This window comes from Nanorana parkeri, unplaced genomic scaffold (genome assembly GCF_000935625.1).
Source record: "Nanorana parkeri isolate BGI_ZX_2015 unplaced genomic scaffold, ASM93562v1 scaffold960, whole genome shotgun sequence".
In the NCBI taxonomy this organism is placed as follows: Eukaryota; Metazoa; Chordata; class Amphibia; order Anura; family Dicroglossidae; genus Nanorana; species Nanorana parkeri.
In genome coordinates, this window is record NW_017307228.1 from 228,827 (window position 1) to 242,097 (window position 13,271).

At 41.6% G+C, this 13,271-nt stretch overlaps 2 protein-coding genes across 2 annotated transcripts in view; both read right to left on the bottom strand.

Moving 5' to 3' along the window:
* The window catches only part of LOC108795335 (olfactory receptor 6F1-like), a 3,714-nt gene extending 2,868 nt beyond the window's left edge, over positions 1–846 (bottom strand). The window contains exon 1 of the mRNA XM_018566571.1: positions 841–846. Within this exon, the coding sequence (XP_018422073.1) occupies positions 841–846 (6 nt within the window). The remainder of the gene's footprint in view (positions 1–840) is intronic.
* Positions 847–3,727: 2,881 nt separating this feature from the next.
* Positions 3,728–11,873, bottom strand: LOC108795336 (olfactory receptor 6X1-like). Its single transcript, XM_018566572.1, has 2 exons — positions 11,766–11,873; positions 3,728–4,708 (listed from the first exon to the last, which is right to left on the bottom strand). Exons 1-2 carry the CDS (start codon positions 11,871–11,873, stop codon positions 3,728–3,730), a joined length of 1,089 nt encoding a protein of 362 aa, XP_018422074.1.
* Positions 11,874–13,271: the final 1,398 nt, after the last annotated feature.

The window sequence follows — 13,271 nt, forward strand, 5'->3', positions numbered from 1 at the left end:
TAGATAGATAGATAGATAGATAGATAGATAGATAGATAGATAGATAGATAGATAGATAGACACATAATAGATAGATACATAGATAGATAAGATAGATAGATAGATAGATAGATAGATAGATAGATAGATAGATAGACAAATAATAGATAGATACATAGATAGACACAGTAGATAGATAGATAGATAGATAGATAGATAGATAGATAGATAGATAGATAGACACATAATAGATAGATACATAGATAGATACAGTACATAGATAGATAGATAGATAGATAGATAGATAGATAGATAGACAGACAAATAATAGATAGTTACATAGATAGATACAGTACATAGATAGGTAGATCGATAGAGAGATAGATAGATAGATAGATAGATAGATAGATAGATAGATAGATAGATAGATAGATAGATGACATCTCTTTAAACTCTTGTAGCTTTTTAGGAAAATGCATTATATTTATAGTGTATATATTATTCATATAGTATAGCATAGTCATACAATACAATGTAGTATAGCATAGTCATACAGTTTGTCGTTAAAGATAGAGTGATAGATAAATAGAATATTGACACATTTTAACATGAGAAATGCTTAAACTGATGATGTCTTGATATGGCGTATAGGAAGTATTGCTCAGTTATACATGACACATGTTTATTTCCTGAGTCTGTGATAGCTGAAAGCAAGAGTGAGAAGTGATACGTGCAAAATTCAATAATTCCTGGTAAATGCAAAGCTGTTAGCTGCATAAAGCAACATGTTTGATGTGTGAAAAGTAACTGGGTTTTGCCTATATGAAAGCTTTTTCAATAAACCTATATATTGAACATTACATTCATTGGTGATTTTCTTCTGTATGATTGTTCAGTCCAGTGTGATAATATAGATGTATGTCTTTGGCAAAAAGCCGTAAAGAAAGAGACAGAAGGTTTAAGCCTGCTATAAATATTCTATAAAATAATTGAACTTATTCCCAGATTGCTTAAACAGCTCACACTGAAATGATCTAGGGAATAGTTACAGAATCTCAATGAGGGAATAGCACAGCTGGTAATATTATATCTATAATTAATCTAATGAGCGTTAGATACAAACAAAAAACAATAATGTACAAAATTGCATTTATTATATTTTTACCCTGTAATTTAATGTCTATAGTTGTTTTCTCAGTTATATTCAAAGCCTTTACATACCAGCAGTGCTTTAGCAGGTTAGATATAACTTCACATAATAAATATGCACCGTGTTTCCCCGAAAATAAGACACTGGGGTCTATTCACAAAGCTGCCGAGGGCAGCCGAAAAAATGCACAAGTTCTTATTTTCGAGGTAGGTCTTATTTTTTTAATGTACAACAATCCACACTTATTACTGGTAGAAGACTTACAAGACAGGAGTGAGTGGCAAAGTTAAGAATATAGTTATCATGGCAATCAGGGGTGTTGTACCTTTCCAAGAGCAATTTGGTAACCAATCTCTGGCCAGAATGAGCGAAGTGCGCTTTCACTATCAATTCCTTTACAGGCGGGGTGCATTTGGTATCACTCCGTCTGTGATAGGAGCCGGCGCTATAGAGAAAGCATGGGCTTATGCGGCTCTGCTCCCTCCACTGCCGCCTCGATTCCTCTAGCGCTTCAAGTTCCTCCTTATGCCACCGCCGGCCCTGGGAATAGTCACAACTAGGTCTTATTTTCGGGGTAGGTCTTATATTTTAGCAATTCCCCAAAAAACTTTCTGTTGCCTATATGTTTTCACTGTTTCTTTGTTCACTACAATCTAAATATAGGTTTAGCAATGCTGGCTTTTATTTTTCTCTGCTTGATTGATTTCAGCAAATTATTTTTAGTTATAAAAGGGAAACTCCCCTTTCATCAGAAAATTGGTTTACCATATGCTAGCAAAAGTAGCAGAAAAGTTTAATCAGGCAGTATGTGCAGGAGGAGGGTAGCAGAGTATATGAGGGCAGACAGTATGTGCAGGAGAAGGGTTGGTGGAGTGTATGAGGGCAGACAGTATGTGCAGGAGAGGGTTGGTGGAGTGTATGAGGGCAGACAATATGTGCAGGAGAGGGGTGGCAGAGTGTACTTAGGCAGATAGTATGTGCAGGAGAGAGGTAGCGGAGTATATGAGGGCAGACAGTATGTGCAGGAGAGGGGTGGTGGAGTGTATAAGGACAGACAGTATGTGCATAAGAGATGTGGTGGAATGTAATAAGGCAGACAGTATGTGCAAGAGAGGGATGGTGGAGTGTATGAGGGTAGACAATATGTGCAGAAGAGAGGTGGTGGAGTGTATGAGGGTAGACAATATGTGCAGTAGAGAGGTGGTGGAGTGTATGAGGGTAGACAATATGTGCAGTAGAGAGGTGGTGGAGTGTATGAGGGCAGACAGTATGTGCAATAGAGAGGTGGTGGAGTATATGACGGTAGACTGTATATGCAGGAAAGGAGTGGCAGAGTGTATGAGGGCAGACAGTATGTGCAGGAGAGATGTGGTGGACTATAATAAGGCAGACAGTATGTGCAAGAGAGATGTGCAGAGGCTTGGACATTTGGCAGAATGTACAGCAGAGGAGTGTGGAGGGTCTGGTGTCACAGGAGAGAAGTTGTGGTGGTTAGGAGGGCAGGCAGTATGTACAATAGAGTTGAGAAGAGGTATGAATGGGGCGGTATGTTCCAGCAAAGAATGCAAAGGGTATGACAGAGGGGATGCTAGTTATTATTGGCATTTCTTAAGGATAACATACTAGAAATAGGAATACTTCTATGCAAATGAACACACACACACACACACACATTATACCCCCCTTACCTCAGAACTGTGTCCTGGAGCTGCAGCCTAGGCTAGTCAGGGTGAACTTAATAAGCCTCTTATACCTCTTCCCAACAAGCAGTGCCAAGTGGTACTGCACATGCACTGCCCTTTCTCCACAGAACCTAATATAAAGTTCTCAACCTGCATGCTTTCAAGTAGACAGGTCTTCCATTAAGATCTAATGAAGAAAAACTGGGCATATTGTAGGCCTTGAAGGCCAAAGCTTCTGTACCAAGCTGCTGGTTTATTTGAGTTAAATAAAAGGGGGGTTCCCTAGTATGTAGATAGGGTAAGGGGGCAGTTAGGATTATTTTGTGTGAAAGTCTACTTTTCCTTAAATTAATTACAGGGTTGCAAAGATTTCGAATGTGCACATGATTTTGAAAACTCTTGCATGACTGAAATCATTGAAGTGAGTCACCAAGTATTGTATGATGAATTTTTTATTTTGTTAGTAGACTCTAAGGGGTCTATTCACTAAGCTATATTTTATTTCATTCACAATCACAGAATTACATTTTTGCATTTTTTTATCTGATATTTTAAAACTTGTTCCAACATATACCAATTTTTAATAAATTGCTATTAAAAAATGTTGCTTTTCGAAACAACACCGCCCATTGTAGCCTTTTTCATCCATGCCTACACCCATGGGCATGCACGGAGCATGTATGAGCAAGTGAGCATCATTTTCATGTTAAGGGAGAGTGAACATTCACCCTTGCTGACAGAGTAAGCTTGATAAATCAGCTTCATATCACCAGGAATAATACTTCACAGATCAATTTATGGGATGTGTAGTATTAGCATAGTACAAAATAGAATTCTGTGAACACTGTACTAAGTATATTTTTATCTCTGTAATGATTTAAGGTGCTATAAATAAGATTCAAGTTTTGTAGGTCTTTTATGCAGTTTTACTACTGATACTGTCTTCTACAGGGAAAACAAACCTTTGAATTGTTTTCTTCATGGCACCCTGTACCTCCTGATTACGCAGAGTGTAGATAATAGGATTTAAAAGAGGAGTTACTACAGACGGGATGATGGAAACAATTTTATTCAGGTGCATGAGGCCACCAGTGCTGGGCCTGACAAACATAAAGATGATAGGCCCGTAAAAAAGGCATACAACAGTAAGGTGTGAAGCAAAAGTAGAAAAAGTCTTGCGTCTTCCTATCGCAGTGGGAACCGCAAGAGTTTTCCTTATTATACAAATATAAGAGATAATAATTAAGACAAAACAGCCTAATATTATGAACAAGCTAAGGCAGAAAAACAACTTTTCAATGCTTGATGTCTCAGAACAAGACAGTTTGAGTATTGGAGCCAAATCACAGTAGTAATGATCAATTTGGTTTTCTCTACAAAATGAGAGGTTTGCAATCTGTACACAAGGAGGAATCATTGAAACAAAGCCACAAGCCCAGGACCCAAGTATGAGTATGGTGCAAACTTTAGGATTAATGATGGCTAAATAGCGAAGGGGGTTGCAGATGGCTACATAACGATCATAGGCCATCACAGTCAGGAGGAAGATTTCTGTTGTTCCAAGAGAAAAATGAAAATAAAATTGTGCCATGCATCCAGCTGGGGATATTGCTTCCTTTGTAGTTCCAAGAGACCACAAGAGCCTGGGGACAGTGACTGAAGGGTACCAAATCTCAAGGAATGACAATCCACCTATGAAGAAGTACATAGGCTTGTGAAGGCGTCTTTCGGTTTTTACAATGATAATTATAAAGACATTGGCTGTCATTGTAGCAACATACGTAAGGAAAATTATTATGAAAAGGCAAATCCGTGTCTTTTTCAGGATGGAGAATCCAATCAGTAGAAATTCTGTTATTATTGTCTCATTCTTCTGTTTTACTATCAACATGCTGGCCTACAGATAAGACAAAGAAAGTGGAAAGAACATGACATGGTCTATTAGTAAGTGTAAAGTAGTGCATTCTAGCTAATGTAGACTTTAGAGCCACCATGACCTCATCTGACAGTGAAAGAAGAAACTGCTCGTTTTGATCTAGGGGCTAAAATAAAGAAAATACACTCACCTATCCTCGGTCCTGCTTAGCTGCTAGACCAGTCCTTGCTGCCTCCTCTCCCCTGGGTTCCAGCGGTCTACGTACCGTGTCTAATGCAACTGTGAGCACACCGAGGGTCATTCCACGGCCAAAGTTAAGAGGGAGAGAGGTGAGCAGTCACCACCGCAAGACCAATGATCATGTGAGTGTATCTTAACAAGCAGTTAAGCCCCACTGCAAAGGTTAATTTTTCAATTCCCTTCTATTTTGTTGAGAAATCTCTATATGAGCCAACTTGAGCCTGTATTTATTACAGGCATTTTTAGAGCACCATCAAGTTATGCAGTGCTTTACCTACTATGAATTCAGTCTCTGTCCTTAGGAAACTTACAATCAAAATCAATAAGTCCCTATCTCACATGCATACATACACAGGCCAGTCTTGACAGGAGCCAATTAACTTATCAGCTTTTCCAGTGCAGAAGGACACTGGAGTACAGCCACACAAACACAGGAAGAACATACAACCAGTGGCGGACCTAATAACCAAATGGCCCTGGTGCAAGATTTTATCTTGGGCCCCCCTCCCAAGATGAGGGGGGGGCGCGGGAGTGGATCACACTGGCCCCGACCCAGGTGGTCTCTAATCTAATTAATCTAATGTTGCAGTAGCGTACTGGACTTACCTGAGACCCTGCAGAGCACACCATAGATCCTGCAGAGCACACCATAGATCCTGCATAGCCCACCTGAGACTCTCTATGGTGGGCTCTGTAGGGTCCCAGGTGGGCTGGTCTTGTCGTTGGTGTCCCTTTCCCTGTACATCCTCCCAACTCTTCTTACCTGCTGCTGCTGAGGCCCGGCCTCCTCCACCCCCTCCCCTGTCACCACTGCCATGCCGCCCCGGTACAGTTAATACCCATGTAAGAGGCCCCCCAGGTTGCCCAGACCCCTCACATGGGTACCGGCCATACCCCCCTGATGGCGGTGTTCTATCAAAGTTTGAGACTACGTTAGAAAGTGTGACTGGTGATATGGTAACACGTTTTAACGTAATCCCGCCCATTTTTTGCGGTGGAATGTGTGACCGCCAATAGGTGAAGCATTCCAGAGCTTTCCCAGCTGTTCCAGGGCAGATCAGCATCGCAGATCGTATGTGCAGGAGAACAGATCTGCCCTGAAACAGCTGATCGGTCCTGAAATGTCACTTCTGTCCGACTGCGATCTCACATTCCAACGTACTCACAAAGTCGGATAGAAGTGGCATTTCAGGACCGAACAGCTGTTCCAGGGCAGATCGGTTCTCCTGCACATATGATTTGCGATGCCGATCTGCCCTGAAACAGATCACAAAGCGTTGGAATTCTTCACCTATTCCACCACCAAAAAACTGGGGGAGATTACGTTTTAAATGTGTGACCACGTCACCCGTCACACATTGTAATGTGGTCTCAAACTTTGATAGAACAGAGGCTCTGTTTGTAATAATTTAATCAGAGAAATAGATTATAATAGGGAACATTACAGCGTAATATTCCCACAGTAGCTTAGTACTTTTTACTTTATATTACTTACTAATATCATTGCTTAAAATGACGACGTATGGAATTTTTACATTTGCTGAGCAGCCCTATGTATGTGTGTATCACATTTATTGGGTCGTAATTTAAAAGCCTGTATATCATATTGAAACAATACAAGACAGTTTGCTTGGTAAGGAAGGGGGTGGCAGCACAAGACAGATGGCAGGGTAGGGTAGGGCAGGGGTGTGGCAATAAAAGACAGTTTACTGAGGAGGAAGGAGGGTGGCAATACAAGACAGTTGACTGTGTAGGGGAGGGAGGGGGGATTAAAGACATTTAACTGGGTTGGGGAGGGGTGGCACCGTGGCAATACAAGACCGCTGCTTGGGTAGGGGAGGGGTGGCAATACAAGAAAGCTGATTGAGTAGGGGTGGCAATACAAGACAGTCAACTAGGTAGGGGAGGGTGGCAGTACAAGACAGATTAATGAAATAGGAGGTGGCAATACAAGACAGTTGCACAGAAGATCTTTGTGGGTTTCCAGTGGGTCTGAGGACTTATAAATGTCTTACCACCCTTTCTTCTCAGTCAGACATACCCTTGCTTATAAACAGCTAATGCAAGAATATAATGATTTTTATTTGGATGTATTGGAGATGTCCTATCCTTTAAATGCAAGCAATGTTGGGTGTTCACTTGCCCAGCTTTTCCTTATTGCTATGCAAATAAAGACATTTTCAACTTCATTGGGTATTTTAAGAAAATACTAATTTGCTAGACTGATAAATCTGCATACTGTAAACGTCAACTTAGCATTTTATACATTGACATTAGTATGGAAGAACTTATTGCATGGAACATTTTTAAAGCTAAACTTAGATAAAATTACACAGTAAAGGTCTATTCACTCCAGTGGCTGCTAGAGGAGCCTGACAAACTGCCGATGTGCCGATCCTGGCACATGGCACTGTGTACTTTTTTCATTTTGAAATTTAATTCAGTTCTGTGGGCACAGTGGGGTGAGAGGCGGTTGTTCTGCATTGTATCCCACTGCGCTAAAAAAAACAAGGCATATACTTGGGGGTTTTTTTTACGCACACCACTGCATTTCCACCGCAATGCAATGCATATTGCCTTGTCTTGTGTTGGGGCTGGGCTGAAAACTATGGCCAGCGCAGCCCCCACGTATGTGGCGTAAATGGACCCTTAAAAATAGACATGTGAACTGTCTTGTAAAAAAAATAATGGTAATACAGTCCACCTACTTTTGTGATTTAAGATGGTGCAGTCAGGAGTGTAACACCACTTTCTAAGAACTTCAGGCACAAAAATATGTATTGTGCTTAGACATACTCTAGACAATCTCCCAGAGGGGGGACCCACTAAGAAAAGCATTGCAAAGCAATGGCTGGCTGTGTTCCAAATATCACATGCAAAGTTCAGGTTAATGGGAAGCGACATCATACCTAATGTCTTTGCAAAACCAGTTGTTCATATAGAAGTAATATTATTTTTTTCATTTTTTATATTATTATTTTATTATTTATATAATTATTACTGTGCTGCACATAGCCTGTGCAGAGAGCATAACTGCAAGAGCCACCCAGCAGCTCCACCCACTTTAGGCTGCCTGAAAAAAAACTACAAGGAGCAGACACAAGACTAGTCAACCTGCACAAGAAAAGAGAGGGGTGCAGTGACCAGTCTTTATTACTGGAAGCTCCTGCACAAAGGCAAAGCTTCACACCAGATTACTGCACTGATCTGGCAAAAAAAAAAAAAAAACATACCAAAACTCAAATAAGAATACACATGCACAATGCATTTAGACAATATTTACAGCATACAGTGGCGTCACCTCACTGCCAGCAACCTCTCATCCTGTCTGCATATTTCCTAAACATACCCCTAAAGTATTGTGGTGTAGAGGATTACAGTAGGCTGATATCAAGACAGATTCCTGTGCAGGGCTTATGCTGCTTATGCTAGCTCTATGTTAAAATTCATGAAATTATTTTTAAAGGAATGTAAAACTGAATGAACAGTTTTGCTTTTATTTGTTTAGTTTTTTTTCGCTACCTGTAGTGATTTGTCTGATGTGCAACATAAAGTGTTTTTAATATCTGTCTGGAGTTCAGTTTTAATAAAAGTGCAAAATGAATAAAATATGTTGTACAAGGAATATTTCTGCTTTACCTACCACAATGCATTACCTACCACAATCTTGTGCAAGATACAGTTGTTTGTTAATTTTCCCTGAAATGATAAGACAAGGCACATTACCTAATATATATACATAATACCAGTCTCCGCTGATGAGTAGGTGTCTATAAATATCAACTAAATCCCATCAGTGTATTCATACAAGGGAATACTTTAACAACTTTATATGTAGAACAAGAAAAGAAATCATAAGGAAACTTTTTTTTTTCTGTCAAAATCAAGAAGTTTTTATTTAAAAATAACAAAATTCTTCATGTTTTTCAAAGTGTTTGTCTTGCAGAGAGAGAAGAGAACCAAAAACCTTAAAGAATAGTAAAAAGTGGCTAACAGAGAAAAATGTTCCATATATTGCAGTCACTGAATTTCCTCATGTGAACACCCAGATGAAAAGCAGGAGTTACAATATGTTCATATCTAACGTTATGATGCAAAAGTACATATTACAGTTGTGAACATGAAATATTAAAAAAAATAGCTTTTGCAGTGATCAAACAACAGTTGTCTATGTTCTCATATTTATCACCTATACAACTAGCTCTCGTTTACAAGGGGAACAGATCCCCCACAGTTCTATAAACCATGTCCTCCAAATTTTCTATGCATGACTAACGCAGTGGATGTGAGAGTTTGGTCACTAAGCCACCCATTCCAAATTTTTCAAATTTTCAAGAGCTACCCCTGTGGGTAAAGGTTGCGCTTTTTATGTAAAGGATAGTATTTATCTTTTCTATCCAAAGTTGCGTTGTGGGAGGTTGGGAGGATAGGCAATTTCTGGTTCTTTAATAGGAAATTCCAACATTTCCAGGATTCACGTTTTTAGTTCAGAGAAGCATTGAAGGTGGAATTCATGGTTAATATTATCGAACACTTCCTGCCAGTAGTAAACCAATGTGTGGCTTTTACAAAACATGAATATGATCCCCCTACACAGTGGGTAGTGTCCGTGGGAAAAAAAAGATATAGATTTAGGGGTCTAATACACCCTATGTATTAGCAATAGCTGGGTGAGTCTCAGGGACTCAAAGGGTACAATTTGCAGTGCTTCCAGCTAATATGACCCAGATCCTGTATCCATTTTTCTTTACATTATAGTAATGCGGCACTGTTAGACCAAGCAAGTAGAGTAATATATATTTTGGATATGAAGCCCTTCATACATTGAGGCTGAGCTATAAATGCGATTAGGTCCATTTTGCATTTTGTGTATCAATTAGTTTTTGTTGAATAGTGAGGGTTTGCTAAAGTTGGAAATACCTAAAGCACAGATCTTGGAAGAGAGAATTCAGTCTGGAGTTGCTGGAAAGATTTAAGTACACCAATGATTTATAACTGTGATAAACCGGTAATTCTAGCTTTTTTGATAAGTCTGATCCGTCTAAGTCAACAGGGTTGGTAAGATGTTTATTATCCAATAAAGGGGTATATTTTTTGAAGCCCTCATTTTTATTTTTTATTTTATGCACAGCCAAGTCTTATTGTACAAGTTAAGAATTGGGTGTTGTATATGTAGAGGAGCACCAGAGGAGGAGAGGAGCATTCATCTTGTGAATAACTGAAAGAAGACGCCAAAATCTGACTAGGGTCATCTAAGGAAGACATTTGATAACATCCAAAATGCTGTGACTGCTGCCATAAAATATAACTACTGGTTTTGGACCGCCATACTGACTTCTTCCCAGGAGAGGTATAGGGGTTGATTTACTAACGGCAAACAGGCTTTCCGCTTTACAAGAGAATTTTCCCTTAGCTTAGGAATGTAATGAAAATTAATTTTGCAAAGGATAACCTAAACAAGAGCAAGAAGAATAAAAAAATAGCATTTTATATTGCATATGCCTGGATGATAGAAGTCAGCAGAGCCTCACCTCATTCATTAAAGGAGAACTATGGGGTAAGTGCTTTTCCCCATAGTTCTCTTAAGTGTCACGGGAGGACATATACTAGCATCCTCCCGTGACCCAAAGCTCAGTATATCATGAGCTACAGCTCGCAGTATACTGAGACCGCCGCAGCCGGGACGGATTCCGACATTTCTGTTAAGATCCACCCAGCTGCGTGATTGACAGCTGGCTCTGCCTATCAAGAGGCAGAGCCAGCTGTACCCTCCCCCTTCCCCGTCCGTTCCTCCAGTCAGTGCTGGAGGATCAGAGCAGGGAGGGGGTCAGCCACGGCTCTGCAGGGAGATGATCGAGAAGTGAGCGAGCGATGGTATGTGTTCGCTCACTTCCTGATCTATTGAGCCGACGTGTGACAGTTTCATTGTCACACCTTGGCTCGAACTATGAGGATGAGTGATTTTCACTCACCTCATAGTTCTCCTTTAAGGGAAACTTCCCTTGCATAATGCAAATTCCCTTGCAGATTCATGTCTGAAAGGCCAACAAGGAGAGGCAGACGCTCCCATGCAGCTATAAGAGGGCAAGCAGCTATATAGGCAAAAGTGGTGGCCATGGTCGTGGAAATGTTCCATCTTCACAGGGCACGCTTGTCGCTGTGTTATTCTGCCACAACGTACAGAAGAGGTGGTGGAGTGGATAACTAAGCCATCCTCATCCTCTGTCACCCAGGCTCATACTGGGTCTCATTCCATCGCAGCTGCCAAAGCGGCCTATTCTGCCTCCTTCTCCACAGCTACTCCTGCCGTAGCCCCACCATCATGCATGGAGGAGTCAGCTGAATTGTTTAAACATAACGTCAGTCACATGCTGCTGGAGAATGCGCACCAATTACAATGGTTTGATGTTGGCTCTAAGGTTGAGGAAGGGAGTAACATGAGCCTAGAGAGAGGGGGTGCCAATGATGGACAAGAGATTGGCACTCATGTTCCACCAGTCGCAGCATACTGCCAGGTTGGCTCCAGCGACGAGGACAGAGGGGATTATGATGATGAGGTCACTGACTCTACTTGGGTGCCTGATCGAACAGAGGAGGAAAATAAGGAGGAGGCACAACTCCAATGAGGCAGGATGTCCTCAAGGGGCAGCCATAAGAGCAGCCATCATATTGCATCAGACGGCAGAGCTGCACAGGCGCAGTGCGCTGTTGTCTCCCAGCACACTTCCAGGAACTCAGGTGTGTGGGAGTTTTTCAGTACATGTGCAGCAGACCGCAGCATTGCTATCTGCTATGTGTCTCAAGCGGATGAAGCATGGAAAAAACATCAGCCTCTCACGGTACCACGTACCACGTGCTTGAAGATACATATGACCACCTGCCTTGCAGCCCGTTGGCAAGAGCACCAGAAAAAGGTCCACACTTCTCCTCGCTCCTCATCTGTCATCTCTACCCCCACTATACAGGTGAAACTCGAATAATTAGAATATCGTGCAAAGTTCATTTATTTCACTAATGCAACTTAAAAGGTCAAAAAACTAATATATGAGATAGACTCATTACATGCAAAGCAAGATAATTCAAGCCGTGATTTGTCATAATTGTGATGATTATGGCTTACAGCTCATGAAAACCCCAAGAACCCCAAATCCACAACCTCAAAAAAGTAGATTATTACATGCAATCAATAAAACAAGGATTGTACATAGAACAATATGGGACCTCTGAAAAGTACGAGCATGCATATGTACTCAGTACTTGGTTTGGGCCCCTTTTGCAGCACTTACTGCAATTACTTTTGCACGATATTCTAATTATTCGAGTTTCACCTGTATGTCATGCCATGTTAACAGCCTCCACTGAGAGGGATGATGGTATAGCAATGGGTGTCACAGGTCCTTCCGAAAAATCTGCCAGCAGCCCACCAGCTGTAGATTTGACCAGTCAAATTCTGCTGCCACAGCTGCTGCAGCAAAAAAAAATACAGTCCCAGCCATCCACATGCTCAGCATCTAAATGCCAGCTTGGCCAAATTGCTCGCTTTACAACTGCTGCCTTTCCATCTGGTGGACTCTGCCCCCTACCATGAGTTTGCAGAATGTGCATGGTCAGGGACATTAAATTTCCTTCACAGCACACTGGGTAACTCTGCTTGCAGCTGGGAATGATGCAGGGCGGGGCTCAGTACTGGAGCTTGTTCAGCCACCACGCCTCCAAAAAGCTGGTGGTGATGATGTGAGATCTGTTTGCTCCATCCCCTCCTCTTCCTCCTCCATGAAGATTCTTTGAGCTCTGCAGGGGCAGGCCTAGAGGGGGTTACCACCATGGCAGTTTGAGCCAGGAATGGTTGTATGCAACAATGGCAGCATCCTTCTCTCTGCCCTCTGACTGGGAAAGTTGACACATTTACCATGCTTGGCACACGCCCTTAATTTGGTGGTGCAGTGTTTCTTAACCAGGCACCCAGGACTGCAAGATCTTCTTAGGCAGACTAGAATAGTCTGTAGCTATTTCAGGCAGTCATACCCAGCCAGTGTTCGTCTGGCTGAAATTCAACGTGAATTCAACCTGCCCACAAACTGCCTGATTTGTGACATGCCCACCAGGTGGAACTCGACTTTGGCAATGCTGCAGAGTATGGCACAAGAACAGGCTCAGGGGACCTTGGCTTTTTTTCCCCACGGCAGTAGCGTCTGATAAAGGAAGCATGCACTGTACTGTCACCATTTGGGGAGGCGACAAGGATGGTGAGCCGTGACAATGCATGCATCAGTGACACTATCCCTCTTGTGTTCCTGCTGGAGCATACTCTTATTATGGATAAGGCACTTGAGGTAAAACAGCG